At 57.6% G+C, this 27,971-nt stretch overlaps 14 protein-coding genes across 14 annotated transcripts; 8 read left to right on the plus strand and 6 right to left on the minus strand.

The window, feature by feature from the left end:
* Positions 1-423: 423 nt before the first annotated feature.
* Positions 424-2,415, plus strand: FA10DRAFT_268074 (hypothetical protein). The gene is made up of 6 exons (XM_025522169.1): positions 424-704; positions 778-1,102; positions 1,165-1,361; positions 1,425-1,560; positions 1,636-1,647; positions 1,706-2,415. The coding sequence occupies exons 1-6, from the start codon at positions 477-479 to the stop codon at positions 2,128-2,130; spliced, it is 1,323 nt and encodes a 440-aa protein (XP_025376731.1). The 5' UTR covers positions 424-476; the 3' UTR covers positions 2,131-2,415.
* A 212-nt stretch (positions 2,416-2,627) lies between these two features.
* FA10DRAFT_268075 (hypothetical protein) lies at positions 2,628-5,183 on the plus strand. Its single transcript, XM_025522170.1, has 3 exons — positions 2,628-3,128; positions 3,194-4,478; positions 4,538-5,183. Exons 1-3 carry the CDS (start codon positions 2,652-2,654, stop codon positions 4,954-4,956), a joined length of 2,181 nt encoding a protein of 726 aa, XP_025376732.1. The 5' UTR covers positions 2,628-2,651; the 3' UTR covers positions 4,957-5,183.
* Positions 5,184-5,492: 309 nt separating this feature from the next.
* FA10DRAFT_280523 (hypothetical protein) lies at positions 5,493-6,482 on the plus strand. The gene is made up of 3 exons (XM_025523625.1): positions 5,493-5,990; positions 6,062-6,081; positions 6,147-6,482. The coding sequence occupies exons 1-3, from the start codon at positions 5,818-5,820 to the stop codon at positions 6,293-6,295; spliced, it is 342 nt and encodes a 113-aa protein (XP_025376733.1). The 5' UTR covers positions 5,493-5,817; the 3' UTR covers positions 6,296-6,482.
* A 179-nt stretch (positions 6,483-6,661) lies between these two features.
* On the minus strand, positions 6,662-7,738 carry FA10DRAFT_268077 (hypothetical protein). The gene is made up of 3 exons (XM_025522171.1): positions 7,691-7,738; positions 7,443-7,635; positions 6,662-7,381 (listed from the first exon to the last, which is right to left on the minus strand). The coding sequence occupies exons 2-3, from the start codon at positions 7,506-7,508 to the stop codon at positions 6,722-6,724; spliced, it is 726 nt and encodes a 241-aa protein (XP_025376734.1). The 5' UTR covers positions 7,509-7,635; positions 7,691-7,738; the 3' UTR covers positions 6,662-6,721.
* A 120-nt stretch (positions 7,739-7,858) lies between these two features.
* Positions 7,859-9,358, plus strand: FA10DRAFT_253728 (DFP-domain-containing protein). The gene is made up of 4 exons (XM_025519704.1): positions 7,859-8,118; positions 8,186-8,220; positions 8,314-8,752; positions 8,816-9,358. Exons 1-4 carry the CDS (start codon positions 7,936-7,938, stop codon positions 9,260-9,262), a joined length of 1,104 nt encoding a protein of 367 aa, XP_025376735.1. The 5' UTR covers positions 7,859-7,935; the 3' UTR covers positions 9,263-9,358.
* On the minus strand, positions 9,274-12,075 carry FA10DRAFT_302862 (ADC synthase). The gene is made up of 3 exons (XM_025525178.1): positions 11,543-12,075; positions 9,869-11,484; positions 9,274-9,801 (listed from the first exon to the last, which is right to left on the minus strand). Exons 1-3 carry the CDS (start codon positions 12,039-12,041, stop codon positions 9,352-9,354), a joined length of 2,565 nt encoding a protein of 854 aa, XP_025376736.1. The 5' UTR covers positions 12,042-12,075; the 3' UTR covers positions 9,274-9,351.
* A 77-nt stretch (positions 12,076-12,152) lies between these two features.
* Positions 12,153-12,706, plus strand: FA10DRAFT_147311 (hypothetical protein). Its single transcript, XM_025518077.1, has 2 exons — positions 12,153-12,534; positions 12,593-12,706. The coding sequence occupies exon 1, from the start codon at positions 12,249-12,251 to the stop codon at positions 12,531-12,533; it is 285 nt and encodes a 94-aa protein (XP_025376737.1). The 5' UTR covers positions 12,153-12,248; the 3' UTR covers position 12,534; positions 12,593-12,706.
* Positions 12,707-12,955: 249 nt separating this feature from the next.
* FA10DRAFT_147327 (WD40 repeat-like protein) lies at positions 12,956-14,817 on the plus strand. The gene is made up of 2 exons (XM_025518078.1): positions 12,956-14,038; positions 14,111-14,817. Exons 1-2 carry the CDS (start codon positions 13,023-13,025, stop codon positions 14,712-14,714), a joined length of 1,620 nt encoding a protein of 539 aa, XP_025376738.1. The 5' UTR covers positions 12,956-13,022; the 3' UTR covers positions 14,715-14,817.
* A 102-nt stretch (positions 14,818-14,919) lies between these two features.
* On the minus strand, positions 14,920-17,145 carry FA10DRAFT_231868 (hypothetical protein; the record flags this gene model as incomplete). The annotated part of the gene is made up of 3 exons (XM_025518875.1): positions 14,920-16,793; positions 16,877-17,002; positions 17,076-17,145. 3 exons carry the CDS (start codon positions 17,143-17,145, stop codon positions 14,920-14,922), a joined length of 2,070 nt encoding a protein of 689 aa, XP_025376739.1.
* Positions 17,146-17,633: 488 nt separating this feature from the next.
* On the minus strand, positions 17,634-19,751 carry FA10DRAFT_243057 (hypothetical protein). Its single transcript, XM_025519300.1, has 4 exons — positions 19,375-19,751; positions 18,995-19,299; positions 18,185-18,915; positions 17,634-18,121 (listed from the first exon to the last, which is right to left on the minus strand). The coding sequence occupies exons 1-4, from the start codon at positions 19,690-19,692 to the stop codon at positions 17,844-17,846; spliced, it is 1,632 nt and encodes a 543-aa protein (XP_025376740.1). The 5' UTR covers positions 19,693-19,751; the 3' UTR covers positions 17,634-17,843.
* A 45-nt stretch (positions 19,752-19,796) lies between these two features.
* On the minus strand, positions 19,797-21,728 carry FA10DRAFT_275735 (hypothetical protein). The gene is made up of 3 exons (XM_025523280.1): positions 20,919-21,728; positions 20,079-20,852; positions 19,797-20,017 (listed from the first exon to the last, which is right to left on the minus strand). The coding sequence occupies exons 1-3, from the start codon at positions 21,688-21,690 to the stop codon at positions 19,875-19,877; spliced, it is 1,689 nt and encodes a 562-aa protein (XP_025376741.1). The 5' UTR covers positions 21,691-21,728; the 3' UTR covers positions 19,797-19,874.
* Positions 21,729-21,921: 193 nt separating this feature from the next.
* On the plus strand, positions 21,922-23,844 carry FA10DRAFT_243063 (T-complex protein 1 zeta subunit). Its single transcript, XM_025519301.1, has 3 exons — positions 21,922-22,358; positions 22,421-23,649; positions 23,713-23,844. The coding sequence occupies exons 1-3, from the start codon at positions 21,963-21,965 to the stop codon at positions 23,801-23,803; spliced, it is 1,716 nt and encodes a 571-aa protein (XP_025376742.1). The 5' UTR covers positions 21,922-21,962; the 3' UTR covers positions 23,804-23,844.
* Positions 23,845-24,078: 234 nt separating this feature from the next.
* FA10DRAFT_268084 (hypothetical protein) lies at positions 24,079-25,558 on the plus strand. The gene has a single exon (XM_025522172.1). The coding sequence runs from the start codon at positions 24,094-24,096 to the stop codon at positions 25,405-25,407; it is 1,314 nt and encodes a 437-aa protein (XP_025376743.1). The 5' UTR covers positions 24,079-24,093; the 3' UTR covers positions 25,408-25,558.
* On the minus strand, positions 25,499-27,942 carry FA10DRAFT_268085 (methionyl-tRNA synthetase). The gene has a single exon (XM_025522173.1). The coding sequence runs from the start codon at positions 27,870-27,872 to the stop codon at positions 25,560-25,562; it is 2,313 nt and encodes a 770-aa protein (XP_025376744.1). The 5' UTR covers positions 27,873-27,942; the 3' UTR covers positions 25,499-25,559.
* Between the last annotated feature and the right edge of the window lie 29 nt (positions 27,943-27,971).

Here is a 27,971-nt window from a genome sequence, read left to right on the forward strand (position 1 = left end):
GGATGCCTTTTCCGAACTGAACAGATCCAAGCCTGCCCTGGTAATGTCCGATTAGCCAAAGCGGGTCTCAGCTGAGTTCATTTCGTCCCTTGTGCAGATAAGAGTTTAGGCATATGATCAGCGTACATCGGTCTTGGCAAAGGTAATTAGAGGAGGGGTCCAGCTGTAACAGTGCTACTTATATAGTACCCGTGCGGTTCTTGTATCGATCGGCGGCGTCCTTCCGTTCAATTTTCTTGCGTTCCTTGTTTTTTTTTTTTTCTTAGCCAAATCAGAAAACTAGTGTTGTTTTGAGGATGCACCCATCACACGACTTGGCCCATTCCGTAGGGCTCAGGTCAAGGCGTATTGCGAGGGAAACCCCTCGCAGGTGCTCCTGCTAGAAATATCAGCCCGCACAGTTTTGAAGCCTGTAGAAGCTACCTTCATCATCGACCAGACCGTTCGAGAAGAACGGAAGAGAAGAGAAGAGAGAGATGGCATCGAAGCTGCTGTTGATACCGCTCTGCATTGCGACGCTAATTGCGTTGTTGCTGCTCTTTGAGCAGGGCAGGAGACTGGTGAGGCACTGCTGGGACGTGCTCCTGAACGGCAAGTCTCCCCTGCGATGGTTTGCTGGGCTGGCTGCGGGCATTGTGCCGCCCGTTACATGGACGCTGGCGTTCAAGTGCGCCCGCAACCTACCCCCCGAGTGGAGACCAGCGGTGAGCATGCTTTGTCCGTCTATTACCATGTCTTTACGGAGGCTCACTGCGCTTTTTGTGCCTCTCTGAACAGATCAATGTCGATCTGCTTCCGCGAATCGAGGCAAGGCTGCTTTCTGTCAGCGGCACCCTCTTCTTTGCTTGCCTGCTCGTTCCTTTGGCTCTGCTCGTCCGAACACGGAGTCGGACAATGCAGTCAAGACGTCTCTACCCTGTCCTCATCCTCCTCTTTCCACTTTGGCTCAAGGCTCTTAACAAGCTCGCCCTGGGAGTGGAGTGGACACCATCGCAGGACGTCATCGCGTGGATTTTCTACGGCGTCCTCCATTTCGCTTCGCCCTTCATTGCAGGATGGTGGATCTGGGGATTTGGCCCACCGGGCGCAGCAATCGTCTTTGGTATGTAGACTTGGCCCCTCAGCATTTGCTATAAGTTGGTAACTTACAGGGAATGCGGACAGGTCTCACGCTCGGCGTGCAAAACCTCAGCGGTCTATTTACCCACATCGTCTTTCCCAATGCCGCGCCATGGTACTATGACGTGTATCCTGTCGAGACGATCCCAGACTACGACTTTCCCGGCAATCCAGCTGGCCTCATTCGCGTCGATGCAGCTTTGGGCACGCATTTGTACAAGGCCGCCTTCAAGAAGAGCCCCGTGAGTAAACCATCCTGGGTATCTTTGGAGCTCTCTGGTTGACGTGGTCCAATCTTGACGCAGGTCGTCTTTGGAGCACTGCCAAGCTTGCATGCGGCGACATCGATGTGCTTTTCCTTTTTCGTGGCACGGTATGGCGGCAATTGGGGCATCGCGACGATGATTGTCTACTCCAGCGCGATGTTCTGGAGCACGATGTGTGAGATCCCTTTCCAGCTCTCTTCCCCGTCCTGCACTAGCTCACTCCTCCTCTACCTGTGCTTTCTCCTCTAAGACCTCCATCATCGTGAGTATATGTGTCTCTCTCAATGTGGGAAGAAAGCTCATCACCGTTATGGAAACAGATTTCGCCATCGATCTCGTCGTCGGCTCTCTCTACTCGCTCGTGGCCTTTTCGCTTGCCTCGCATTTCCTCCTTCGTAACCTCGATGCCAAACACGAACGCGAGATGACTACCCGCGGCGTGGACCGACTCTTTGGCCGGAGTATGCGAAGTACCAGCAAGAACGTCAACAGCTACGAGCGGCTGCCGCCGTCTGCGAGAGTCGCAGCCCAGCTCGAACAAGAGGAGTTGACGTCGAGTCGCGCTTCTACCAGCAGGAGCAGCTCGACGGACTCGGAGATAACCGCGAAGATTATCGGTTTCGGTCTTGGCAGCAAGGTTCCTTCGGACTCCGTCATTGAGATGGAAGAAGGGCGGAAGAGTGGGGTCTTGTCAGCGACACCGATACCAGCGGCATCGTCGGCAGCAGCAGCAGCAGCGGCGTGATTGGCATGACTGAAACATCGATACCCCAAGCCCGCATACAACAATTCGCATCTGCATAAAGGGAGCGCAGGTATCTGTTTGCGGTCTTCAACTTTCTGGATTCAGAAAAGCGTGACAGACTCCCCTCTCTGCATCCCCACATTCGCTTACTCTCCTCTCACGTTCTTGATTGCTCTTGCCACTGCTTTCCTTCCCAACGGGGTCAATCAACATACATCTGCCTATCTATAATGGGGAAATGGGAAAAAGACAATTACTAGACAGTCGAAGGTACGAAGATTGCACTGAAAGTATTTTATCGAGCAGCTGCAGCTCAGCATTTTGAGGTGTTTTGTGCCCGCTGTGACCATCGATCAAATGTTGTCGACGGTGAGGAGACTGATGGGCTTTGCCATCCCGGGATTCGGGCAGAGCGTATTCCCATTTGATTTTTTTTTTTCTCGTCCACTTCCTTCGCAGTCCATTTGAGATCTGGTGTACCTCTCCCGTCACAGCCTTGCCCTTCACTTTCGGCAGAGAAGATGGCAGCTAGCGCACCGAAAGTTCGGAGGCGCATGCACATCTCTGGATTGAACCCGTTGCAGTGCAGTACCTCTGACATCTCGGCACGTATGGCGTCATTTGGTCTCGAAGCGACATCGATCGAAGGATGGCCTCCAGGCCAGGACGGTGTCGGACGCACCGTCAACTGGTGCTTCGCCACGCTCGTGGGTCCCGAGGAAGGAGTCAAGAGGGCGATAAACACGCTCAGTGGAACGACGTGGAAAGGTCACAAGCTCAGATTAGGGCTTGCCAGGGAAAGAGCCTGGGGGTCCAGGAATGAGGAAGAGGATGGCGAAGGCAGTAAAAAGGGAACAAGGGACAAGGCGGACAAGGAGCGTGAGGAGAAGGAGGCAAAGAAGGAAAAGAAAAAGAAGGAGAGAATTCGAAAGGCAGGCTTTGAGTCAAGGGATCTCAGCGAGGCCGTCACCTCTGAGAAAGTAGACAAGGGCGAATGGGTGAGTGGTGGATGTTCGCACCAAGTGTACCTGAGTGGCTTGATACTGACGGGTTTCTGACTCAGGGCTGGAAGAAGACACCAGCAGGGCACCTTATCAGGCCGATGCACATGCGCCCGGAGAGGCCTGTGCCCGTGCCGGCAGTTCCGGCTGCGTCTACTAAGGAGGACGACAAAAGGAAGAGAAGAGGGAAGGGGAAGGGATCGGGCGAGCCCGCAAAGAGAGCCAGGAGGCGGACCATTGACCCCACGCGGTACGCTGCAGTGCACTTCAGCGGCTCTCTACTCGACGATGGTACGGCGGCTGTGGAAGGAGAGTGGACGTTTGAGGGAGAGGGCGATGAGAGTGGCGCGGAGAAATGGATACTGAAAAGCAGGGACGGCAAGATTCTGCGCGAGGAAGTGGCTGTCAGGAAAACACATACTCTTCCTTCTGCCGAGGCAGAGTCAGATCATGGTGGGGCATCCGAGTTGGAGTCGGAAGCAACAGCAAGTTCTAGCTCGCAGTCCGACTCGTCAGTCGAATCGGAGACCCCGACGAATCAGCAGAATAAGCGGGAAGCAGAGAAAGACGCAGCCTATCTCAAAGTCGACTCGTATCCGGCGTATGATCCGGACGAAGAGGATGCTTTCTCGGAGGGGTATCAAGAGGCTATTGAGGGGGTCGATCTCGCGCCCGGGCCCGGTGAGGACGAGAGATCGCGATATCTGACGCTGCTGCAAGACATGTTCGGTGGAGTCAAAGGGTCGATTGATGCAGACGAGGCAAACCGTTTGCGCCAGGCCCAAGAAGAGAAGAACAATCTTTTCGAGGACAGTGACAACGACACTGACAGCGACGACGAAGATGACGATGGCGATGATGACGAATATGATGGCGACGATAACGAAGGTGATGCCAAGCAATTGGAGCAAAGCAACAATGATGTGCAACAAGCCGACGACAATGAAACTGGAGACGATGAGGGACAGGGACAGATCGAGCAGGATGAGGTTATGAAGGCGATGGACCCTCAACCGAACGAGGAAGTAAAGAGCAAAGAGGAGAAGGCAGCTGCTGAGGCGGAACAGAAGAGAATAGAGCGCAGAGCCGCCTTTCTTGCCGTTCCAGCACCAGATTCAGAACATCGAGAGCAAGCGGATGCCTTCACGCCTCACGTGCGCTTTGATCCTGGATTCGTCGAGGAAGACGAGGAGGAGGAGGATGTCGTCGAGCAAGGGCAGGCCGACCTCTCTCCAAATGATGAAGCCAAGACTCAAGAACAGCAGAGTCAAGCCAAGGACGGACCAGCAGAGCCCAACCGAGTCTCAATGTCGAGCCTCAAGGACATGTTTCGGCCACAAGAAGAGAGTGAGTCTCCTGCTCTCAACTCATCTATGGTGAAAAGGGCTAACATATTCCGATCGAAGCCGGCGGATTCTCCATCATGGGAAATCTCGACTTGGACCTCGACGAAGAGCTTAACTTTGAGCCTGATGAGGATCAGCCCGTATTTCCCGCCTCGGATGATGCAGGTACAGAGTCAGCACCGGGGATGAGTGGCACGGCGGTGGTCAAACAGCCCAAGGGCCTCGATTTCGATCCCAACACCCCCTTCTTCTTTCCGACAGTAGCGCGGAGCTCGAGCCAGTCGTCCTCGCGGCCGGACGTGTTCGACGTACTGCGCACGACTACAACATCCTCGGTTCAGCCTTTTCGCCGCACCGCGACCGAGGACGAAATCCGGTCACGGTGGCAGGAAGCACGGGGACAGCTTACCTCTGACTATCGGAAGAGGCACAAGGATGCAGTTCGCAAGAAGAAGAGGTCCAGGCTCGCGACTGCTTGATCGACTCCTTGACCTGCCGCTGATGCAACCCTGTTAGACCCTTCATGCGAGTCGAAGGTCCTGAGGGGGTACTCAAATGCGGACAAGTGCGGAGAAGACTGTAATGCAAGCATGTCTTTCGTCGCCTGACGTCCGAGCGGGAAGGTCGCAATAACGAAGAAGAAGCAGCTAGTCTAGTAGCTAGAAGTGGATCTATGCGCATGCATGACTTGTCTTCGAGCAGCACTTAATCAGATCTTTCTGTGCAAGGTACCTGGAGGCATTAATGGCAGAGTCGGAGCGGTATGGTGGTAGCAGGACGTGAACGTGTTCGAGGTTAAGGGGTACCTCTTAGGGCGAGGAGGGCGCGGAATGTGGGAAAGTCTTGAAGCCGCCGGAGTCGCGCGTCCATGTCTCAAGGTAGGCTAATAAAGTGCCTGTAGCCCGGGTCCAACTTTTTGGAACAAGATCCAGTTTCTAGGCCCGTTTCCACCAAGCCCGATTACATCACGGTGGCTTGACGCTCCAATGAAAAATGCCTGCATACCTGTGGGACTCTCGCTTTCCCGTCCCTGCCAGAAAGAACAGAGGGCAGAACGTTATGCAGACATGCAGGTGTGGCCGGATTTGCTGCGACATCCAGGTTCCAGTCCCACCGAGAACGGCCTCATTCTTCCGCCGCCGGCCTTGATCGAGGCCTGTACCCTGATTAGGCTGCTCGGGAGTAAAATTTAAGGTAGGCACCGAGCCGACGACGATCGACAGGAGAAAAGGGTTAAAAGGCGGGGCAAAAGTCGATCATTCATCCCCCTCCATCACTCACCCAACCATCTCAGCATCTCACTCTCCTCTCAACTTCTCACTCTTTCCATCAGATAAAAAATGCAGCTCACTTCGTCGCTCTCGATCGCCTCGGCCGCCCTTGTTGCCCTCCTGGCTGTCTCGCCTGCGCAGGCCGCTGACAACCGTCAGCTTGTCCGCTTCGACTCGCGCTACTACCGCTCCGGCGACGACTTCTGCTCGGGCTGGAAGTACAACTGCGAGCACTACAAACCGTGAGCATCCAGCCTGTATCTTCCACGCCCCCTTCTCTATGCTGATTCTTTTTGACGTCTTTTGCCTACAGTACCGACAAGACTCTCAAGTGTGCGTGAAAGACATCGATTTTACCTCAAGAGGAAAAATGCTGACGGTGCTTCTCCTCTTCACAGACAAGTCTGACTACTGCCAGCCTGGCGACTTCCAAGGCAAGCACACTGAGACCGAGGCCAGGGTCTTCTGCATCTACCACAACGAACAGGGCGACAAGAGCATCATCAAGCACATTGCCAAGGAGACGGGCGACGCCCAGATCCAATAAGTGGCTTCAGTCCTCGCCTCTACTGTCTCTCTCGCCTCCAGCAGGGCCAATCTGCTCTTGATTAATCGAGGCTCGGACTCTTGTAATTCCTAAGGACATTTATCTTTTTCTTTCCCCTTTCTTGAGCTTGCTTCTCTTGTGATTATTCGTGTGAGGACGATTGCGCTGTGCGCGCCTGCTACGAGTCAGCCCACGCTTGTCATCACCTTCTTCTTGTCAAATGAGTGGAGCTTACGCCTCCCGGAGTGCATTTATAAAGTTTTCTTCGAAAAACGCAACTCCGACATCGTGACTCTGTCGACATACTCACGACTGAGAGTCCAATCGACTTCATTGATTCACAATCAAGTCTTCGGAAAGACCGATCTCCTTCATGTTCATGAGCAATCACTTGCAATCTACACTTGGTATTGTTACAGTGCCGGGCTAGTCTTCGGCCATCGCATCATCATCGCCTTTAGCTTTCAAATGTCCGTCATCAGGCTTGCTTGCCTTATCTGTCCCTGTCCCATTGGAGTCTTGCATCCTTGCGTCGCCATCGTCATGCTCGCCTTGATCTTGCTTAAGCTCTTCAACCTCCTTGGTCAAGCTCCCCACCCTCGTCTTCAGCCTCCTCAGTTCATCGACCATCCCACTCCTCCTTGCTGCCCACTCCTTGTCTGCCTTCTCAAGCTCCTCATCGACTTGATCTTCCTGTGCATCCATCGTGTCATCTTGTGCCCCCAACATCTTTTTGGGTAGATAGTATACCGGCGCAGCTGTTCTTGCTGGGCCGAGCACGAGCGGCACGCCTGGCGCAATGACTCTGTCGATCTCTTTGCTCCTCTCCCTTTGCTGGTCGCCTCGAACCTTTAACAGACCACGCGCTTCGTCGGGTACCGCGACCAGGAAGCTCGCCATTCGCCTCTTTTGTGCTTTTCGCACGCGGACGAGGGCGTCTTGCTGCGCAATGTCGCATGCCATATCGACGACCTCTCTCTTTGCGCCCTCCAGCTCTGCACGGAGCCTTTTGCTTGACTCGAGGCTCTCCATCCTCTTTTCTAGGGCCTTCTTCTGCCGAGACTCAATCTCGGCGCGCCGATTGGCCTAGACGCAGACGTAGCCGGTCAGCTCGCGACAAGAGAGCACGACGGGGAGAGCAACTCACCGCTTGAACTCCGCGCGCATTTTCTGCATTTGCCTTGGAGAGGGTCTGGTTGAGCAGCCCAAACATCCGCCGGCCAGCGCCTGTCGAGCTGTCAAGCGATCTCCGACCTCCCCGTGCCGGTGCTGATGGCGTTGGTCTCGAAGACGAAGCTGCCGTCGGGGCAGGAGGAGATGATGAGACGTCCTTTTCAATCCTGAAATGGACTATCAGCTCCATTTTCTGCAGTGCAATGCTTATTCACAGCTCACCTCGGCGTAGAAGGTGACGCCGACGCCGATGCCGACGAAGAGGCTTCTTGCTCCATCGCCGCGATCTGATGGTGGTCCCAGAAGAAGAATGGTGGGCCTCATGAACACGTGAACTAGAGGAAGAAAAGTCTAAAAACTGTCTGTGCGCAGGTCTCTGCTGCTCCTTCAAGTTCGAGCGCGAATCTCAGCACTTTCTCACTTTCGACTTGCAAGTCGATTCTTCCGAGGTGGAAGAGCAACAGATCATGGCGTCACAAGGGGAGAAAGAGAAGCGGCCAAAAGCGCCCACAAACTCGACGTCTTTCTTTTCTGCTACACAGTTCTTTGAGCATCAGACTCCTCCTCCAAACTTGGCCGCGCACCACGAACAGGTACAAGAGTTTGTCGATCGGCACGCCAAGCAAGGTAGAAAGGTTGTCCTTGTCACAGTGAGTCCACTCCGTTCCCACTTCCATCGTCCATCGAGGCAGATTGTTTACTTGGTCGAATGGACAGAGCGGCGGAACTACGGTCCCTCTCGAGCAGAATGTGTGAGTTCTAGCAACCTTCCACAGGCCCGACCGAGCCTGGCTGGCTTCCTGTATGCATGCTGACCACAGCATGGAACCATTGTCAACTCAAAGTGTCCGGTTCCTCGACAACTTCTCCGCGGGTACACGCGGCGCAACATCTGCCGAGTACTTTCTCGAGAGCGGCTACGCCGTCATCTTCATGCATCGCCAACACTCGCTGAGCCCCTACACTCGACATTACAGCCATACGACCAATCCCTTTCTCGATCTGCTCACAACTTCGCCCTCGTCTGCGCAGGGAAGTGGAGATGGAGGAAGGAAGACCGAGATCAGAGTACTCGAGCAGCACGCTACAGCTCTTCTCCCCGTCCTCGAGGCATACCACCGTGCGGTGGACGCAGGAACGCTTCTGCGCATTCCATTCACAACCGTGACCGAGTACCTCTTCATGCTCCGCGACATGAGCAGGCTCATGCGACCCTTGGGAAGACGAGGAATGTACTACCTGGCAGCGGCCGTCTCAGACTTCTATGTGCCGTCGCAAAAGACCGTGAGTGTTGTTGCCTCTTTCTTCAGACACCTTTCCTTTTCTCAACTTGGGTCCCTTCCACAGCCTGAACACAAAATTCAATCGGGCAAAGGAAGCCTGGTGATCGAAATGGACCAAGTGCCCAAGGTGCTGAAGCCCATGGTGCAGCAATGGGCGCCTGAGGGCTACATTGTTAGCTTCAAGCTCGAGACAGACCAAGATCTCTTGATCCCAAAGGCTCGCGCCGCATTGGAGAGGTACGGCCACCAAGTCGTCGTGGGGAATGACCTTCACCGGCGAAAATTCGAAGTTGTCTTTGTCGAACCAGACAGCTCTCAAGAAGAAGGTTACAGAGAGACCTGGATCAAGCTGAAACCACCGCTGGCCGAGGCAGGAGCAGACGCAGGGACCAGATCGGACACAGAGACAAAGCCCGGAGCAACGGGAGGAACGGAGAAGGAGATCGAGGAAGACATAGTCAGAGAGCTTAGCAAGCGCCACGAGGACTGGATCCGTCAAGGAAGCCAATGAAGCATGTATGACTCGATTCTACAGATACAACTATAGTACACATTGCAATCTTTGGACATGCTGCGTAAGTTTATGCAGGAATTTATCTACTACCGCTTCACGCTCGCGATAGATTCAACCTTGTCGAGGGCCTCTCGCCACTCCTTGGCCGGCTCAGATAGGTAGGTGACGGCGCCACCTGCGCCGACTTCCACCCGAGAACCATCGAAACATGCCGTGCGAATGACGACGGAGAACGTCGCTGCACCGTCGAGCCCTATCCAGCCGAGGATGCCCGCATAGATGCCTCTGTCCACGCCGCCCTCGAGCTGATCCAACAGCTCGCATGACCTTTTCTTGGGGGCGCCCGTCATGCTGCCTGGCGGAAAAGACCGTCTGAGACACTCTGTTGGGCCAATGTCAGGCCTCGATCGGAGAGCAGAGACTGTTGTGACAAGCTGGTGAACCGACTCGTAGGACTCGACGACCATGAGCCGAGGGACGGCGACACTGGCTGGATCGCAGAATGACACGAGGTCGTTTCGGATCAGGTCGACGATCTTCGTCCTCTTTGTCAGCTCGCTAGCCATGATGATGATATCAGCTGGGAGACGTCACCAAACTTACCATGAGATTCTCTGCCCGCTCCTTGGGGTCTGCCTCCAGCGCTCGCCGCCTCTTCTCGTCTATGGCCTTCTTCCACTCCACTTCCTCCATCCCGCTTGCCCGCATCGCCTCGTGGTCGCCAGCCTTGAAACCTGCACGAGCTAGTGTCCCCTTGATGGGCTTCATCGAGATCCTTCCATCCCTCGACATGCTCATGAACCTCTCTGGACTTGTTGACAGAATCTTCTTCCGGCTGTCGTCGAGTTCCAAGTAGGCAGAGTAAGGTGCCGGGTTGCGCTGCCTAAGGCTCTTGTACGTCGACCAGGCCCCCTCGTCGCCTTCTTCATTTTCGCCATCTGTCTCTCCACGGAAGCGTGTGGTAAGGCACAGCTCGTAGGATTGACCCTGCGAGATCAATCTGCGGCATTTCTCCACTTTTTCGATATAGGTCGACGCATCGTCGAGCGGCACCAGTCGAGGTAGCCCTTTCTCAACTAAAGAAGGGGGAACCGAGGTGGGCTCGGCCAGATGAATGGTCTGCTGAACTTTGTCGAACCAGTCCTGGATCTGAGCAAGAGATAGCCCGAGATCGTCCTCCTCGAGTGCCTCTTGGATCATGGCGAGCTCGGCGCCCTCTGCCTCTCCGCTGCTTACCTCAAGCAGAAGGGCATACGCGGTCCACTCTTGTTTTTTATCATCAAAAGCCAGCACTCGATCGCAGAAGCCAAAGTCTGCAGTGGGCAGGTCGACCCACTTCTCCTGTCCTTCCTTCCGGTTTGGGTGAGCCGGACTAGGAGGCAAGCTTTCGTCCTTCATCTCGTACGAAAAGTAGCCAACGAAGCCCGTCTTGAAGGGCGGCGTTTCTTCCTCGTCTTCGCGAGGAAAGTATGTCTGGGCTTGGAGCTGCTTCTGCAATGCGTCGAGAAAGGTCCAGAAGGTTTCCTGTGATGAAGAGGTTGCCGCAGACATTCGCTCGGATGCTGGCGAGGCAGATCGGCTCGTCATGGGTGTTGGGAGACCGTGCTCGTTTACCTCGTGCGCCTTTGTCTTGCTGCCGGGAGCTGATGCTGACGGAGAGAAGGGAAGTGTCTTCCTTAGCCGGTTCCTTCGACTGAGCGCGAGGTGGCCCATCCTGACATCGTACGACAAGCTAAACGATGGCCCGGCCATGTAGCTGAAGCGGCTTTGTGGGTCACCATGCCTTGATCCGTCCAGCCAGACGCTCCTCCCCTTCTCCCTGAAAAGCTTCTCAAACACTTTTTCTCTTCCTATCGAGCCAGGCGGCGAGAATAAGCGTCTGGAGACGACCCTGAATCGTCTCTTTTCCGCTTCCTCCCCGTTCCTGGCTGGAGGTGAGAGCGGCAAAGAGGCCTCAACGAGGCTACGGCCCACCTGCCTGACCCAACCTGGGAGCTCGCAGCCGAAAGCTTCTTTTCTGACTGCCCCAGCGGTCGCCCAGAAGCGATTCGTCTCGCGGACAAAGTTGGCCAGCATGGCGCCTCCACCACCGCTGCAGATCGATTCCGGGTGGAATTGGACGCCCCAGAGCGGCAAAGATGAGTGCTGGAGGCCCATGATGACCCGCTCGCCATCGTCGTTCGAGATCGCTGTTGTTCTCAGCTCCTCTGTCCGCAAGCCTGATTTGAGGAAAAAGGTCAGCGCATGCAAAGCTGTCCCGGCTCAAGAAGACTCAACTGGATTCGACGACTGTGAGGCTATTGTAGCGAATCACATCGATCTTTTCACCCTGAAGGCCTTCGAAGATGTCGCCCCACCGGCAGCCCTCGGCCTTCAGAAGCTCCAGCCGGCTCGAGACGCCGTGTCGGATGCTCGGTGCCCTCTGGACTTGTCCACCCAAGGCGACAGCCAGGCCCTGATGGCCCAGGCAGATACCCAGCGTCGGGAGCACAAATTCCCCAGCATCTTGCAGCATCCGTCGCAGGATGCTCAGTGAAGCGCTAAAGTCGGCAGGGTGACTCGGGTGACCCGGTCCAGGTCCGAGAATGAGCGCGTCCACATGGGGCAGGATCTGAGTCAGACGCGGATCGGTGTGCGAGACGACGATACAGCGTGCAAGGATATGGGCAGGAGAGACGTGCGGAAGCGAGCGTATTATAAGAGGCACGAGGTTCAGCGTGTACGAGTCGGCATGATCAATGATGAGCAGCCGAGGGAACCGCTCATCCATCTCCATCGTAGCTTGATGGTCGGGCTGTTCCGCCGGTGACAGCGCCGTGTAAAAGCCTTTAGAATTCGCACCGACTGAAAAAATCGCAAGACGATCTCGGGACTCGGCCTAATATTACTCCAAGCACTACTTACCTCAGTCGACGACGACTTCGCGCCGATCACTGCTCTTGCAGCAACAGGACAGGCAGAGTAAAAAAACAGAGGATTGACCATGTCGTGGGCCCAGCGATTTCTCCCGCTGGCCGTGGCGTCATCCATCGGCATCATCTCTGGCGTCTACATCTTTGACCCAATCGTCCGGCAGTACACCGTCGACGCGGGTCTTGCGCCTGAGCACCGCGCCCTGCTCCGCCCAAATCCCGACGATGCAGCAGAAGGAGCACAGCAGAGCGGTGGAAAGAGCGGCGGAGAACTGCAACGAGAACTGAACGCCGCCATTCCGAGAGAGCTAGGCCAGGACACGAAGGGGCAACAGCAGCAGCAAAAGGTCGTCTAAGGTGAGAGAGGTTCTTCTTCTTCTTCGACTCGGCCGCGAGAGCTTCCATTGACACGTAGAAAAGCGCCGAGATACAAGATCATGTGGGGCCCTCAGGACTGAAGCAAGAATGCAGTGGCTGGATGAAGCTCTCAATGTATATTTATTGTCCGTAGAGGTGTGCGAGAACGAGGCAAGCCTGAGGCTTTCGTTAGCATTCTTGGCCGAAAGGAAGACTTCATCAATGGTGTGGGCTTCTAAGAAAACAAGCAGCGGCTAGAGCCTGGGTCTAAAGCCTTCATTAACGTCTCAAGTTGTCACACTCATTGTCGGGAATTGAGTGGTGAAGAAGGCCGGCGTTGGCGAGCCCCACTGATGGAGATCCCTGGTCTTCTTCGGAAATCGGGCAAGCCCCAGTGCCCAACTTCTTCTAAAATTCTCATCCAATTTTTTTTCTCTCTTTCGCTGATCGGACTGATCGACCAGTGCGCGCTTGGACCAAGGGACCTGATGGCGTCGACTTCGATGGCCAAGCTCGGCCGCGAGCTCATCGCCTACACCTTGAGTCCCCCTGCCGAGGCATCTGCCTCGTCTTCGGCGCCTTCGTACGCATCCATCGTGACGCTGTCGCACCCCACGCCGTCAGCGCCCGTCGCGTCGTTGCGTGGTGTGACACCGTTTCCCAGCTCGCTGTCGCTCATCAGCTCGCCGCTCCGTCCTAGCTGCCTCACTGTGCACTCGGACGCCAAGAAGGGACAGATCTATGTCCATGAGCCTCGCGTGTCGGGACCGTCGACGACGACTACTACGACGCTGTCCCATCACCTGCACCCGCCCGAGCCCACGCCCTGCATCGCCGTCTCACCGACAGGCGCCTATCTTGCCGCTGGCTCCACCTCGGGGAAGCTCTACCTCTGGGAACTTGCCTCAGGCAGTCTCGTCTGCGCTCTTGATGCCCACTTCCGCCAGGTGACGTGCCTCAGTTTTACTCTCGACGGACTCGGCCTTGTCTCGGCCTCGACAGACGCCCGCATCCTCGTCTACTCCCTCGCCGCTCTCGTTTCCTCGGCTTCGTCCGAGGCTGGCAAAGCCCCCTATGCCGTCTTTGCCGACCATACACAATCCATCACGGCGCTCTCCTGCTCCTCGTACAGCGCTGCCGCCGCCGCGGAGTCGTTTCCTTCGTCGACGCGCATCCTCTCGGCGAGCGAGGACGGATGCGTAAAGCTGTGGGACGTTCGAAGCAGGAGGCTCGTTAGGACATGGACGTTTAGCGGGTCGGGCGGCAGGCCAGTCACACACCTTGCCGTCGAGTCTGGCGCGAGGGCCTTCTTTGTGGTCCTGGGAGATGCAGGGCAGGACGATGTCATGGACGAAGACGACGACGACGACAAGGGTGGAGAGGATGCCATGGGTGCCCGGGGCGATGCGGTCAAAAGGGTAGACATGTATGCGCCGTCGGGTCAGGGTGGCGGCGAATCAAGCGACCAGACCGTCGTCAAGGGTGCTGCCCTCTACCGGACGGGGTGAGTGTCACACTTTTTCTCCTCGCATAAGCAAGCATTCACTGACTTGATCACTGGCTTGTGTCCTTCTAGGGACAAATCGACGCGCATCACCTCGCTTGCTCTGTCGACATCGTCAACACACCTCCTCATCGGCACTTCCCGCTCCGCGCTCGTGGTTCTCGATGTAGCGTCGCAAAACATCATCCGGTCCCTCTCGCTGCTGCCCCAGGGCGCAGGCGCGGGCGCATCCAAGGCCTCTTCTTCACAGCTGTCCGTCTCGAGCCTGGTGCCATTCGTGGCGTTTGAGAGCCCGTCAAGCCCCATGTTGAGTGGTTGGGACGTCTGCTCGAGGCTGGCAAGGCAAGAGACGTCTCACGAGGACGACGTGGTCCCCATGAGGCTCGCCCAGATCGATGTGACTTCGCTTGCCGCACAGCTCTGCCCGCCCTCTTTGGCTGCGGACCCATCGTCGACGATGATGACGACGACAATGGGAGACACAGCGGCGGGCGCGAGTGTCGCAGCGACAGAGCGCAGCAGCGCAGGCTCCGAAGTAGAGAAGCTGCAGAGGGAGAACGAGGAGTTGAAGCGACTCGTCAAGCGGGCCCATGCGGCCAACGAGGCAATGTGGACAAAGGTCGTCCAGGGTGCAGTCAAGGGCGTCACCGCCACATCCTCGTCCTCGTCGTCTTAGACTCAAAGATGTCCTTCATCCCAAAACTATCAGCAACACTGTATTTGTATACGCTTTCCGCAATAGATTAAGGTCATGGAGAGAAGAGGGACAGAGGTGCACATAGGCAGAGCGACAAGAACATCTACGAGTGGAAGCAAAGGGGAAAGCACGGAAAAGTAACGAGAGAGGACCGATGCGCGCTGCATGTAGACAGAGAGAGCGCTTAAAGACCAAAGATGTTTGGCACGTTCTCCCAGGCATCTTGACCCTGATTCTTTGGTTCCTTGTCGCCTTTTTCCTTTTCTGCCGAGTCGGAGCCGACGACCTTTGCCCGGGCCTTGAAGTAGTTTGTCCCGTCTTTACTTCCGTACTTCCACTCTGGCTCGTCGCCTTCCTCCTTGTGGAACCATCGGGGACCGGGCGCCTTGCCTTCCTTGCGTCTCTGCCTCTGCTCCCCCTCGAGCTTCTGCTTGAGCTCTTCGGCCTTTTCGACGTTTCCTTCCTCAAATGCGCGCTGATCCGGCCTCAGTCGTGAGTCAGTCTTGGGAACGACGCCGTCGAGGTCCTTGGTCAGCTCATTGAGCGACATGGCAAAGTACGTGAATCCGTAGTAGTCCTCGGCCCGCTTGGGCATCTCGGCCGCCTCCCACAGGACCTGGTAGTTTTCGCTGTCCTTTTGGATCGCCAGATTGTCGGACCACTTGCCCTTGACCGTCGAGATCTTCTTTGACTTTTCGTCGTACACGGTGCCCACGACCTGGTTGCGGCTGTTCTGGCCTCCCCACATGTTACCCTCCTTGAACTCGATAACAAGCTTCGCGCCCGTGTTCTCGTTGGTCACGGTGAGCTCGCCGACGTGCTCGAGGTATTTGTTGCCCGCGAGGAGGTTGCGCATGAAGCTGGACGGCTTCTGGAAGCTAAAGACGTCGCCATCGTCAAACTCGAGCCTCGTCTGACCCTCAGGAATCAGCTCGAGGCTCTTTCCCCAAAACTTGTTCTTGACAGACGACCAGCCTTCGCACTGCCAGCCCTTTCCTTCCGCATACAGGGCCACAATCGGGGGCTGATGGACGACCTTTTCGGCAATAAAGCGCAGGTGCTTGTCCTCGCGCACGCACTCGTACGTCTCGCCCAGCAGCGGGTTAAAGGGCTTGCGAGAGGCGCGCAGCTTCGTCGATGCGTAGCCCGAGACGGAAAAGGCGCCAACGAGGCAGATGCGCTCGACCCAGTCCTGCGTCTTGGCCGCCTTCTCCAGCAACTCGGGTGCATACTCGTACTCTTCGGCTGCAGCCTGGAGCAGGCTCAGGGGGCAATTGAACGAGACGGGGAAGCTGATCGTCGACAGGTCCTTTCCGACGTTCTTCTTGAGCATCGAGAAGAGCGAGACCTCGTCGCCCGATACCGTCGCCGGGAGCTCCTTTCTGTACTCGGTCTTCTTCTCGTCGACACCCCTGGGCGGGCCGTCGTCGTCGCCAGAGTCGTCGTCGTCAGAGCCTTCTGCGCCGCTGCTCTCCTCTGCTTTGGAGCTATACCCGCCCTCATCAAAGCCAGCGGCAGCATCGGCATCGTAGTAGACGGCCTCGTCGGTGTTGGTTGTCTGGAAGCTCGACACGCTCATCCGGTGCTGGTTGCCAATGACGTTGTTGTTCTTGCGCGACTGGAGGCTGTTCATCGTCCCATCGGGTCCCTGGGATCTGGGAATCTTTGTGTCGAGTGCGTGCTGCAGGTTTTCGTGCTCGGCCCGAAGCTGGTCGAGCAGCGTCGAGAGGCTCTGCAGTGGGCTATCGTTGTCCGACGATCTGGGCATGACGAGGCTGACAAACGACGGCTGGTCGATCCTGTCCTCGCGCATCTGCCCCACCTTTTGCTGGATGGTTTGGATGAGGTTGCCCACCGTCTCTGAGCTTGTAAAGAGATGGGAGAGGTCGACAGACTGCAGCTGTGTGCCGTTGTTGGCCGAAACATAGATGCGCTTGTCTGAGCCGGGCGCGGCGTCCGGGATAAAGGAGCGCAGGTGGGAGCGCCATCCTTCAAAGTCTTGGGGCGAGAGCATCTTGATGTGAAACACCGACGAGCCGCTGTCGACATGCAGTGTGCCTGCCAATGCGCCTCTCATGATCAGTCGAGGTGCGGCTAGAGGTAGAGAGAGAGGTACAAAGGGCCGCCAGTGGATGACTCACCATGACGCTTGCTGCTCGTGACGCTCGCATGGGGAATCTCGATGCTGTCCCTCGTCAGCTTGTCGGGGCTGAGGCTGTAGGTGAGGAGGCCCTCCTTGGTCAGGATCAGGTACCGCTTTGCGTAGCCTGTTTCCGGTTCCCCTCCCTAGTCAGCTTCGTCTACTCTTTATGTTTCAGCGTGGTGGGAGCATCAACCCACCCTGCATCTTCTTTCTCTTCTTCTTGAGCACCCATCCCTCGTGCACGACGTTGAGATCGGTCACCTTCATCCGTCGTCCAAACTGATGCCGACCCTCGCCGCCGACATCGCCGGCGATGGCCGTCTCGTCCGTCTGGGAGCTCGACCGGTTCGGCATCCTTCTTTCTTTCCTTTTCGTCGCAAAGCCTTGTGTCGTGAGCGTAGCACTTTCGCAACTGAGGAAGAGAGGGTAGATGAGAAGAAGCTGGAGGTGGGGGAGCAGTAATAAACGGACTGAGGATCCGCTCGATCGAGAGGAACTTCTCAAAAGAGAGAGAGGCAGGAGTGGGGCAAATCCGGCCCGCTACGCCCCTCGGTCTCCCTGCGCTAAAGACTGGAATAATAGGAGCAGCAAAAAGGTCCATACATCCAGGGTGGAGATCTCGTTTTCCTTTTTTTTTTTTTTCCTTTTGCAGAAATGTCAGTTTCAATTTGTGAAAGGACCCGGTTTCAATATCCCGCACGGGCCTGTCACCCGGACGTCTCCACGCCGAGGCAGGCAAGACGACACGAGGACGACTTCATTACTATGGCTTGCTCAAGGCATAGCTAATCTGGGGTGGCTTCAGATTCCGCTGCATGTCGTAGGTTCGTCTCGAGCTATGGTGTGGCAGCTAGGTCCTTGGCTTCGTCAGAACTACCACACTCAGGCACAACGATCAGATCTTGCTCGACAAGCAGGCGCCTAATGCTCGGCGGTCAGAAGAATGCTGATGTTGATGATGTATTTCAGAGCATCCTTTTGATGAGCGATGCCGCCAGCTTTACACCCCAATGCACCTTTCTATCGGGTCTTTCCAGCAGCTCTCTGCCGACCTCATCGTTTGCGTCCTTTCTGATCAGGCTCAATTCCCTGGCCAGACGCTCGCGCATGTGAGGGCTCTTTGTCGCATCGACGAGGAGCGTGCATTCGAGGTCGAGTTGCGCCGATCGGATGCCAAAGTTGGACGAACCCAACAGAGTCAGGCTCGGCTGACCATTTCCCGAGGGCTCCGTAAGCCAGATGCCTGCACGCAGACTAGCGCGTCAGCTTTTCTTGCCTCTTGATCTGAGAGATGGTAGCAGCGCACCTTTGCAGTGGTATGTCCATCCTTTCTTTGCCCATTCTCGTATTGAGACCTGGCTTCCCCTTCCTCGCGCCTGAGCCGTCTTCCAAAAACGGCCCTCGAGCCAGGTGTATGCTGCAGGCAGGTGCCTGCTGACGCCCTTAGATCCAAAGAAGCCGTTCGCTTGGGGTGAAGCCGTGATGATGTCGCTCGTCGCCTTGCTCGAGAGAATGCGGCCGGCATACAGCGGGTTGAGACTAAAGTAGCCCGTTGTCAAGTCCAGCTTCGATGTGACCTGGGCGTCGTCAGACGACAGCTCATCGGCTTGGTCTAACACCATCGATACGCCCTTTGTCTCGTGCTGTATCCCCATCGGGCCCATCTGCAGCAGTGGCACAACCTCGACTGCCTCTGTTCCATCCTCCTGTTGCCCTTCTGCTTTCTGAAGCTTTCCCAACGTCGCCTCGCGCCACTCGCCCGTCAACGCCTCGATTTTCTCCTTCAACGCTCGCTTCCACCCGGTCTCACTGTACCCTCTCCCCGCGCCATCCCACTCCAGCTGATAAGCGGCATGGTCTCCGTTCCCTCCCTCTTCTTTCACTCCCTGATCCTGAGACGGCCGATGGACGAGCCGATATGAGAATGCGGCGACAGTATCCACCAGTGCGCAGAGGTAGTCGGCCAACGGCTTGTCTCCCTTCACATTCAAATATCGATCCCTTCTGTTGGTAAAGTAGTCGTTGGACAGATTTGCCCTTACCATCCCACTCCCTGCGATTAGCAACTTCGCATGACAATTTCACACATGAGACGCCAAAGATTCCCAAAGCTCACCCCGTGATGACGACCTCGTCGTCAAAGCCGTACACCTTCATGTGCTGCAACCCCCACCCCTCGACGAAGCGCTTTCCGACGAGCCATTCCAGCCACTTTGGTAGGCCCGCCGCTCTAAAGAGTCGGACATCGGCACGATCCGGGTATCTTCGCTGGAGGCCAGCCAAGAGCGAGGCGCACGACTCCGTCGCTGGGTCCTGGCCGCCATCGTCATACGGCCCTTCTCTGGTTGAACGAAGCGCATCGACGAGGATCGTCGCTCTGAGCGCTGGATTCCTCTCGAGCGCCTCAGCAATGCTTCGGATCTGCACACGTTCGTATCTCTTTCCACGTCAGCAGAAGATGAGAAAGAAAGAACGGAGAAGGGAAAGGAGACTGACCAGTTCGACCTCGGACTTGCCAATGTAGAGGCTTGACACGAAGATTCGCTGCTTTGCGCGCCCAAGGCCTGCGAGGAGTGCAGCGTAGAACTCAGCTGGCTCATCGAGCAGGCCCACGTTCGACGTGGGAATCGTGAAGCAGGGCAGCGAGAGCGTGTTGGACACCCGTGTGGCCAGGCTCGTCGTCGGCGCAGCCGTCGCGGAGCTTGAAGACGAAAGACGTGCAAAAGCGACGAGGGAAGGTCGGACCCGGGTATAGGACGCTGATGGACGGCATCGACAAATGGCCAAAAGCGGGCCTGTGGGTGCCCTTCCCATTCTCTTGCAGTAGGGTAGAGCGCAGAGAACGCAGACGGGGCAGTGAAATGGCAAGACCCAAAGACGAGAAGAGAAGGACGGAAAATTTCGCGTCTTGGGTGGCCCAAGCGCAGAAAAGAGGCAGAAGATGAAATGTCCTTGCGCGCTCTCTGTCTAGCTAGCCTACAGGAAAAGATGACTATCTATACGCTCATCTTCATGTCAATCTTGGGATGAGGGCTGTAGCCCAGCACTTCAAAGTCTTCTGGCTTGAAGCCGTCGATGTCGGTGACTGTTCGTTTGAAGTTGAGCTTGGGAAAGTCCTTTGGCTCTCTTGTCAATTGCACTGTAGGCAGGGCAATCGGATCAGCACAAGAAAAGGGGGGAGGAAGGGGGATGCAACTCACCCTTCAATGGCTCGACGTGGTCACGATAGACATGCGCGTCACCCATGGCCAGCGTCAGCTCCTTTGCCTCGCAGCCCGTGACATGGGCGATCATGTGCGTCAGCAGCGCATAGCTGGCAATGTTGAAGGGCACGCCCAGGCCCAGGTCACACGAGCGCTGGTACATGTGGCACGACAGTTCCGGCCGGCCGGTCTTGTTGCTGTTGACAGTAGCGGTGGGTAGCGAGACGTAGAACTGGCAGAACATGTGGCACGGAGGCAGGGCCATCTGGGGAAGATCTTTGGGGTTCCAGGCCGACATGATGATGCGCCGGTCTGTAGGGTTGTTCTTGATCTTGTCGATGACCTCGGCCAACTGATCCACACCCTTTCCCGTGTAGTCTGCGTCACAGTCGGTATACTCTGCACCGAAATGCCGCCACTGGAATCCGTACACGGGGCCCAGATCGCCTTCTCTCCGATGGCCGAGGCCCCTCGACTCGAGAAACTCCTTGCTGCCGTTGCCATCCCAGATGTGCACGCCCCGGTCGGTGAGCAGCTTCGAGTCTGTCTTGCCTGCCACGAACCAGAGGAGCTCCTCCAGGACGCCGCGGAGGAAAACACGCTTTGTCGTCAGCAGGGGGAGCGTACCGTTGCGCAGCGAGAACGACAGGCTGGGCTGGGGCGCAAACAACGACAGAGTCCCTGTCCCGGTCCGGTCCGGCCGCATCTCGCCGTCGGAAATGGCACGGGAAACGAGGGAGAGATACTGGTGCTCCTCGTGGGCCGCTTTCACTGTTGCGTTTTCAATGATCATGAGCACGGTGTTGTCCCCATGGTAGAGAGCAGCACACAACTCACCATGCTGTGCGGCACCCACAACAGTAGCCGAAGACCGTGGTCCTGTCTTGCTGGAGAAGATGCCGGCAATCGTCGGCTCGTCGAAGCTTCCATGGGCGTAGCAGAGGATGGCCACGCCACCAGCATCAACCTCGAACAGCCGGCCCAGGGTTAGGGGAAGATTGAGCCATCTGGCAATGAAGCACCGATTGAAGTGGCCATGCGCGACAACCATGACGTCTCCTCCTCGCTTGGTGACGGCCTCATCATGGAGCTCGGCCGTCTTGCCCTCGATGACAGCCTTTTGCAGCGTGCGAATCTTGGCAATGACCCTGTCCACCCTTGCTGTCATTTCCTCTGCGCTCTCGCCGGGAAGCTCTTGCGGCTTATCCGGATTATCGGGTGTCCCCTCTGTCCAAATGTCCCAGCCCGGGTGCTTCTCCCTGATCTCGTGCGTCTTGAGCCCTTCGTATGCGCCATAGTCCCATTCGCGACAGTCCTGGACCGTCTCGACGGGCACGATCTGATTCCGCTCATCCTGGGTGAGGTGCGACATCATGAGCTCCAGTGTGCGCTGGCTCCTGCGCCGCGGACTGCAGAGGATGTGGCTAATATGGCGCGGGTCCACCATCTTACTGCCGTCGCATGAGACAAACGTCGGCGCGAGCTGCCGCATCACGTCCTCGCCGTGCTTCGTCAGCGGAATGTCGGACCGGCCCGTGTGCTGGCCCGAGATGGACCACTCGGTCTCGCCGTGCCGAGCCAGAATCACGCGGGGCATCGCAGGTGCCATCGTGATCAATGACTTGGAGTCTGCGTTGTCTTGTAGAGTAGAGGGGGTCGGGTTGAGGTGTCGTTGTGAAGCTTCCTGCGCGCGTGCACGCGCGCACATAAGAAATCGGTCCGAGACGCGCTTCGCTCGCATGGACCATTTAAAAGTGGTCGGCCGAGAAAGAAGCCAACACTGCTTCACGTGCACGAAGAACAAAGCTCAAGACTTGGAGATGATTCTTCGTTGTTGAGCGCAGGACAGACCAGACGTTACGCAGCAACGAAAGGTTCATCATGTCGTCGCTCGAGCTACTCAACCCGCGCGCTGAGTCGGTACGACGGCAGCAGGCGCTGGCTGTCAACACATCGGGCGCCGTGGGCATCTCGGGCGTGCTCAAGAACAGCCTGGGTCCCTCGGGCGCGGTCAAGCTGCTCGTCGATGGGAGTGGAAACCTGCGCGTGTCCAAGGGCGGCGGTGTGCTGCTCAAGGAGATGCAGATCACCAATCCAACGGCGTCGATGATTGCCAGGACTGCCGTCGCGCAAGACGACCAGTGTGGCGATGGAACGACATCGGTGGTGCTCTTGGTCGGCGAGCTGCTCAAGCAGGCCGATCGCTATATCCAGGAGGGCGTCCACCCGAGGGTCATCAGCGAAGGATTCGAGCTGGGAAAGCAGGGGTCATTGAAGGTGCGTCTGGGAATTTTAAGAGCTGGTAGGTCTATATGTTGACTTATCCTGTCATCCTCCAGTTCCTCGAAACGTTTAAGCAGACGCCTGAGCTGGATCGCAACACGCTCGTGACGGTGGCCAAGACGTCACTCACGACAAAAATCCAGGCCAAGCTGGCTGAGAAGCTGGCCGGAGACATTGTCGATGCGGTTCTGGCTGTCAAGCCCACGACAAAGACGACAATCGCCTCTGCACCCAAGCCGAAAGCGGATGGATCATCGGAGAAGGTGCAGGACTGGGAGGTGCAGGACCCGATCGACCTGCACATGGTCGAGATCATGAAGATGCAGCACCGAAATGAGACGGACACACAGCTCATTCGCGGTCTCGTCCTTGACCACGGCGCACGGCACGTCGACATGCCCAAGCGCGTCGAGAATGCCTTTGTGCTCACGCTCAACGTCAGCCTCGAGTACGAGAAGACCGAGGTCAACTCTGGCTTCTTCTACTCGTCGGCAGAGGAGCGCGAGAAGCTCGTCGAGTCGGAGCGCCGCTTCGTCGACGCAAAGCTCAAGAAGATTGTCGAGCTGAAGCAGGCGGTGTGCGACTCGGCCGTCGGCAGCGAGTCGTCGGGCGAGAAGCCAAAGAACTTTGTCATCTTCAACCAAAAGGGCATCGACCCCATGTCACTCGACGTCCTGGCCAAGCACAACATTCTCGCGCTGCGCCGGGCCAAGCGGAGAAACATGGAGCGCCTCCAGCTGTGCTGCGGTGGCGTGGCGCAAAACTCCGTCGATGACCTCAGCCCAGATGTGCTGGGCTACGCCGGGCTGGTGTACGAGCACACGCTGGGCGAGGAGAAGTTCACCTTTGTCGAGGAGTGCCGGGATCCAAAGAGCGTGACGCTGCTGATCAAGGGCCCCAATGGCCACACCATCCAGCAGATCCATGACGCCGTCCGAGGCGGGCTGCGCGCCGTCAAGAACTCGATCGAGGACAAGTGCCTCGTTCCGGGAGGTGGCGCATTCCAGATTGCTGCTGCGCAGTACCTCAACGACGTGGTGAAGAAGGAGGCAAAGGGACGGGCCAAGCTGGGCGTGCAGGCATTCGCCGACGCGCTCCTGGTCATCCCCAAGACGCTGGCCTCCAATGGCGGATTCGACGTCCAGGATGCCATTGTGGCCATGCAGGATGAGTTTGCAGACGGCAACATCGTCGGCCTCGACATCAAGAGCGGCGAGCCCACCGACGTGGTCACCCAGGGCATCTGGGACCAGTATCGCACCATCCGACACATGCTCCACTCCTGGTGAGTATTGCGCTTTCCCTGTCTCTGTCTCTAGATCTTTGGCTAACCCTGCTTCTGCCACAGCTCCGTCATTGCCTCAAACTTGCTGTCGGTAGACGAGATTCTGCGCGCAGGGAGGAGCTCGCTCAAGAACGAGCAGCAGCCTGGAGCCTAGACTGAATCCAGCATCACAATCAAATGAGATTTGCATCCACCGTTTGTTGAGTACGGCGTGACCGTGAAGAGCTGTAAAGAGATTAGCAGTGTGTTGTGTGTCTTTCTGGCTGGCCTTCTTTCATGTGAATGCGCGTTCATGGCCGTCTATTCTTAGCGCGAAGGCCTCTCAATGTGGGGTCCCCACGTTAGCCCGCCTCGACAAGCAGCACCCTTGTTTTATTTTAGTCTCCGTCGACGACCTCCGACTTCTCTTACTCTCAATCACTCGCACGATCGACCGACCGAGCGATGGCGCCCTCTGCCTCCAAGGAAGAGCACCACCACCAGCACAGCAGCGACTCGTCGTCTGCCTCTGCGCGCCGGCTCGCTGCCATCGCTGGCCAGCTCGGCAGCGTTACCTCGTCCTCGGTCCAGGTGCTCTCCTCGTCGCGGCGCCACCCTTCGTCGTCGTCTCACTCGTCGTCTTCATCATCATCATCACGCTCGCACAAGGAATGGCGGCATCTCCCCTCGTTTTCCTCCTTGCCGCGCGAAGGCGGCTTCCCCGGCTGTGCGTGGTCCGTCTGGGGCAAGGGCGACGAGCTGGGCACCGTCAACCTCCTCACCGACTCTGTCGTGCTCCGTACCGCCAAGGACGAGATCCGGACCGGCCACACCGTCTCGCTCAACCTGCCGCTCCACTTGCCCCTCAAGCCCTTTTTCCACCGTAAAGCCCTCGACCACACCATCTGGGGTAAAAAGGGCGGACGGTACCAAGAGGCGCGCGAGGCCGTGCGTGCAGCCATGGGCGAGCAGGGCCACGCCGTCCAGATCCGGGCCAAGGGCGAGGAGGCGGCCGTGAGCGACGAGGAGATCCACCTCAACAGCCAGAGCGGCACTCAGTGGGACGGCCTAAGGCACTTTGGCCACTTGACCCTCGACTGCTTCTACCAGGGCGTGCCCCGTGATGCGATCCAGTCCACCTTTGGCACGCAGAAGCACGACGCAATCGAGCCCGCCAAGGACACCGACAGGCTCGGCATCCAGTCCTGGGCCCGCCACGGCATCTGCGGCCGCGCTGTTCTTCTCGACGTCTGGGGCTACCTCCAGGCAAAGGCGGCCGGCGGGGGTGACTTTGTGCCGTACGACCCCATGACGTCGCACGCCATCTCTGTCGACTTGCTCCAGGAGGTCGCCCGCGCCCAGGGCGTCCGCTTCCGTCAGGCCGACATCCTCCTCGTCCGCCTTGGTTTCACTCAGCGCTACCTCCGCGCCACGCCCGCCGAGCGCGAGCAGTGGGAGGCGCGCTCGGCTGCCGGCAAGGAGGAGCTCGCCGGCCTGGAGCAGGGCCAAGCCATGCTCGAGTTCCTCTGGGACCACCACTTTGCCGCCGTCGGCTCCGACATGCCCGCACTCGAGCGCTGGCCCGCACCCCGCGGCGCCACCTATCTCCACGAGACGCTCCTCACCTTTTTCGGCATGCCCATCGGCGAGCTCTTTGACCTCGAGCGCCTCGTCGAGCACTGCCGTGCCACCAGGCGCTGGTCCTTTTTCCTCTCGAGCTGGCCTCTCAACCTCCACGGCGGCGTCGCCTCCCCCGCCAACGCCGCTGCTCTCTTTTAGAAAGAAAGAAAGAACCCCTCCTCCCTGCTTCGTCTCTGCTCTCCCTTCTCTACACAAAGCCATACACACAACACACACGCATTCACCATTCTAGGTCTTTTATTTTTGTTGAAACAATGCCTCTAAAAGAATGAAAATGAAAATGCTTAGACCTACGCAGTCGAAGCCTGCGCCTGGCCCTCGCCGTCCTTGACCTCCAGCGACGAGAGCTGGTCCGTGAGCGCCTGCAGCTCGTTCTTGAGCTTGAGCAGCTTCGACACCTCGCCATCGACCTCGGTCTGCTTGACGTCATTGTCGCCGCCGCCGCCGCCGCCCTTCTTCTGGGCCTCCTTGAGCTTGCGCACCGTCTCGCCCTGCTCGCCGACCTGGCGCTCGAGCTCGAGGTACTCTGGCGTCGGGTTGGCAATCTTCTTTTGCTTCTTGGCCTCCTTTGCCAGCTTGGCCGCCTTGTTCTTGCTCATTGGCGGTGCTGCTGCTGCCGCCGCCTCTTTCTTGCCGCCTGCAGCAGCAGCCGTCGAGGATTGCACGCCGCCAAACATGACGCGCCACTCCTCCTCCATCTTCTCGTCAATGTGCTTGAACAGATGCGCCGGCGTCCCAATCTTGTGGCCGGGCAAGAGGTCCAGGGCGAAGCGAGGCTTGGCGAGGCGCTCGCGCGCCTGGAAGCTCGACTCGCCGCCACTGCTGCCGTCCTCGTCGTCGTCTTTGAGATCGACGATGCCCCGGTCCTCGACGGGCACCGTCCTGGGCGGCGCATCCAGCTGCCGGCACATGTCGTCGGTCGTCTCGGGCATGAACGGGTGGAAGACGGCGCTGAGCACGTAGATGAGGTTGACGGCCAGCAGCATCGTCGCGTCGCACTCGGCACGGCGCTCTGCAAACAGCTTGTTGTCGAGCCCGACTGACGACAGGAACTCGTTGCCGCGCTGCGAAAGGCCGAGGGCCGTCTGGAGACCCAGACGCAGCCGGACAGCGTCCATGGCCACGACGTATGTTCGAAGCTGGGCATTGACCTGGCGGATGAGCGTCGCAAACGGCGACTTGTCCTCGTCCTCGCTTCGCACCTCGAGTGGCTCGGGCCCAGCCGTGAGACCCAAGCCTTCGGGGATCGGTGGAAGCACACCGTCGTACTTCTTGGCCAGGAAGCGCAAGACACGGTTGACAAAGTTGCCCAGGTTGGCCAGCAGCTCGCCATTGTTTCTCGCAATGAACTCTCTCCAGCTGAAGTGCGCATCGCCGTTCTCTGGTCGGTTCGCCAGCAGGTAGTAGCGCCAGACATCGGCAGCCACGCCAATGGTGCCGGCCTTGTCGCCAAAGACGCCAATGTTGCGCGACTTTGAAAACTTGCCAGACTCGTACTGCAGGTAGTCGGTCGTGCTGATGTGGTGCAGCTTCGTCCACTTCTCCCGTGTGCCCAGCAGGCACGAGGGGAAGATGACGGTGTGGAATCGCACGTTGTCCTTGCCCATGAACTGGTACAGGCGGACGTTGTCTGGGTCCCGCCACCACTTCTCCCAAGAGTCGGTGTAGTTGGCCGTGATCGAAGGGTAGCCAATCGGTGCGTCGAACCAGACGTAGAGCACCTTGCCCTCCATGCCCTCGACGGGAACGGGCACGCCCCAGCGGAGGTCTCTTGTCAGACTGAAGGGCCTCAGTCCCTCCTTGAACCAGCTCTCGGTGATGTACCGCCCATTGGAAGACCATGCGCCCTTCTCTGCCGCCTGCCTCGCCCACGCCTCTGTCTCTGGCTGGAGTGCATCGATGCGCAGGAACATGTGTCGCGAGTCACGCTCCTCGGGCGGCGAACCACACAGCTTGCAGCGGGGCTTGATGAGGTCGACGGCGTCCAGCAGCTGGCCACACTTGTCGCACTGGTCGCCCCTCGCATCGTCGTAGCTGCACTTGGGGCAGATGCCCTCGACGTACCGGTCAGCAAGGAAACGCTCGTCCTTGGGACACCAGAGCTGCCGCATGCTCCTCTCCTCGAGGAACCCATTCTCGTGCAGCTTGACAAAGATGTGCTGCGCAATCGTCGTCTGTGCCGGCGTCGTCGTTCTCCCAAAGTGATCAAAGCCGATGTTGAACCACTTGTAGACCTGTGCATGCAGCGTGTGGTACTTGTCGCAGAGCTGCTGGGGCGAGACGCCCTCCTCGAGCGCCTTTGTCTCTGTCGCCGTCCCGTACTCGTCTGTGCCACAGATGTAGAGCGTGTTTCGCCCCCGCGAGCGAGAGTATCGTGCATAGACGTCAGCGCTGAGCGTGGAGCCAATGATGTTGCCGAGGTGGGGCACATTGTTGACGTAGGGAAGCGCCGACGTGATGAGGACGTTGTTGTGCCCTGGCTCGGGGAGCACCGTAGCTGCCTTTCCATCTTGCTTGGTGTGCCTAACGAGGATGTCAGAGGAAGACACCTTTCGGCTCGACGCCGTCTCGGACCCCAGCGAGACGGGAAACGGCGAGGCCATGGTTTGCTCTGTCTCGCCCTGACTAGTCGTTTACTTCTTCGAAGGAAAGGCGGCGAGACGATGTCGCGAGTCTTTTTTTTTTTTTCTTTTCTTATTTTT

This window comes from Acaromyces ingoldii (assembly GCF_003144295.1).
Source record: "Acaromyces ingoldii strain MCA 4198 unplaced genomic scaffold FA10scaffold_4, whole genome shotgun sequence".
Lineage (NCBI taxonomy): Eukaryota > Fungi > Basidiomycota > Exobasidiomycetes > Exobasidiales > Cryptobasidiaceae > Acaromyces > Acaromyces ingoldii.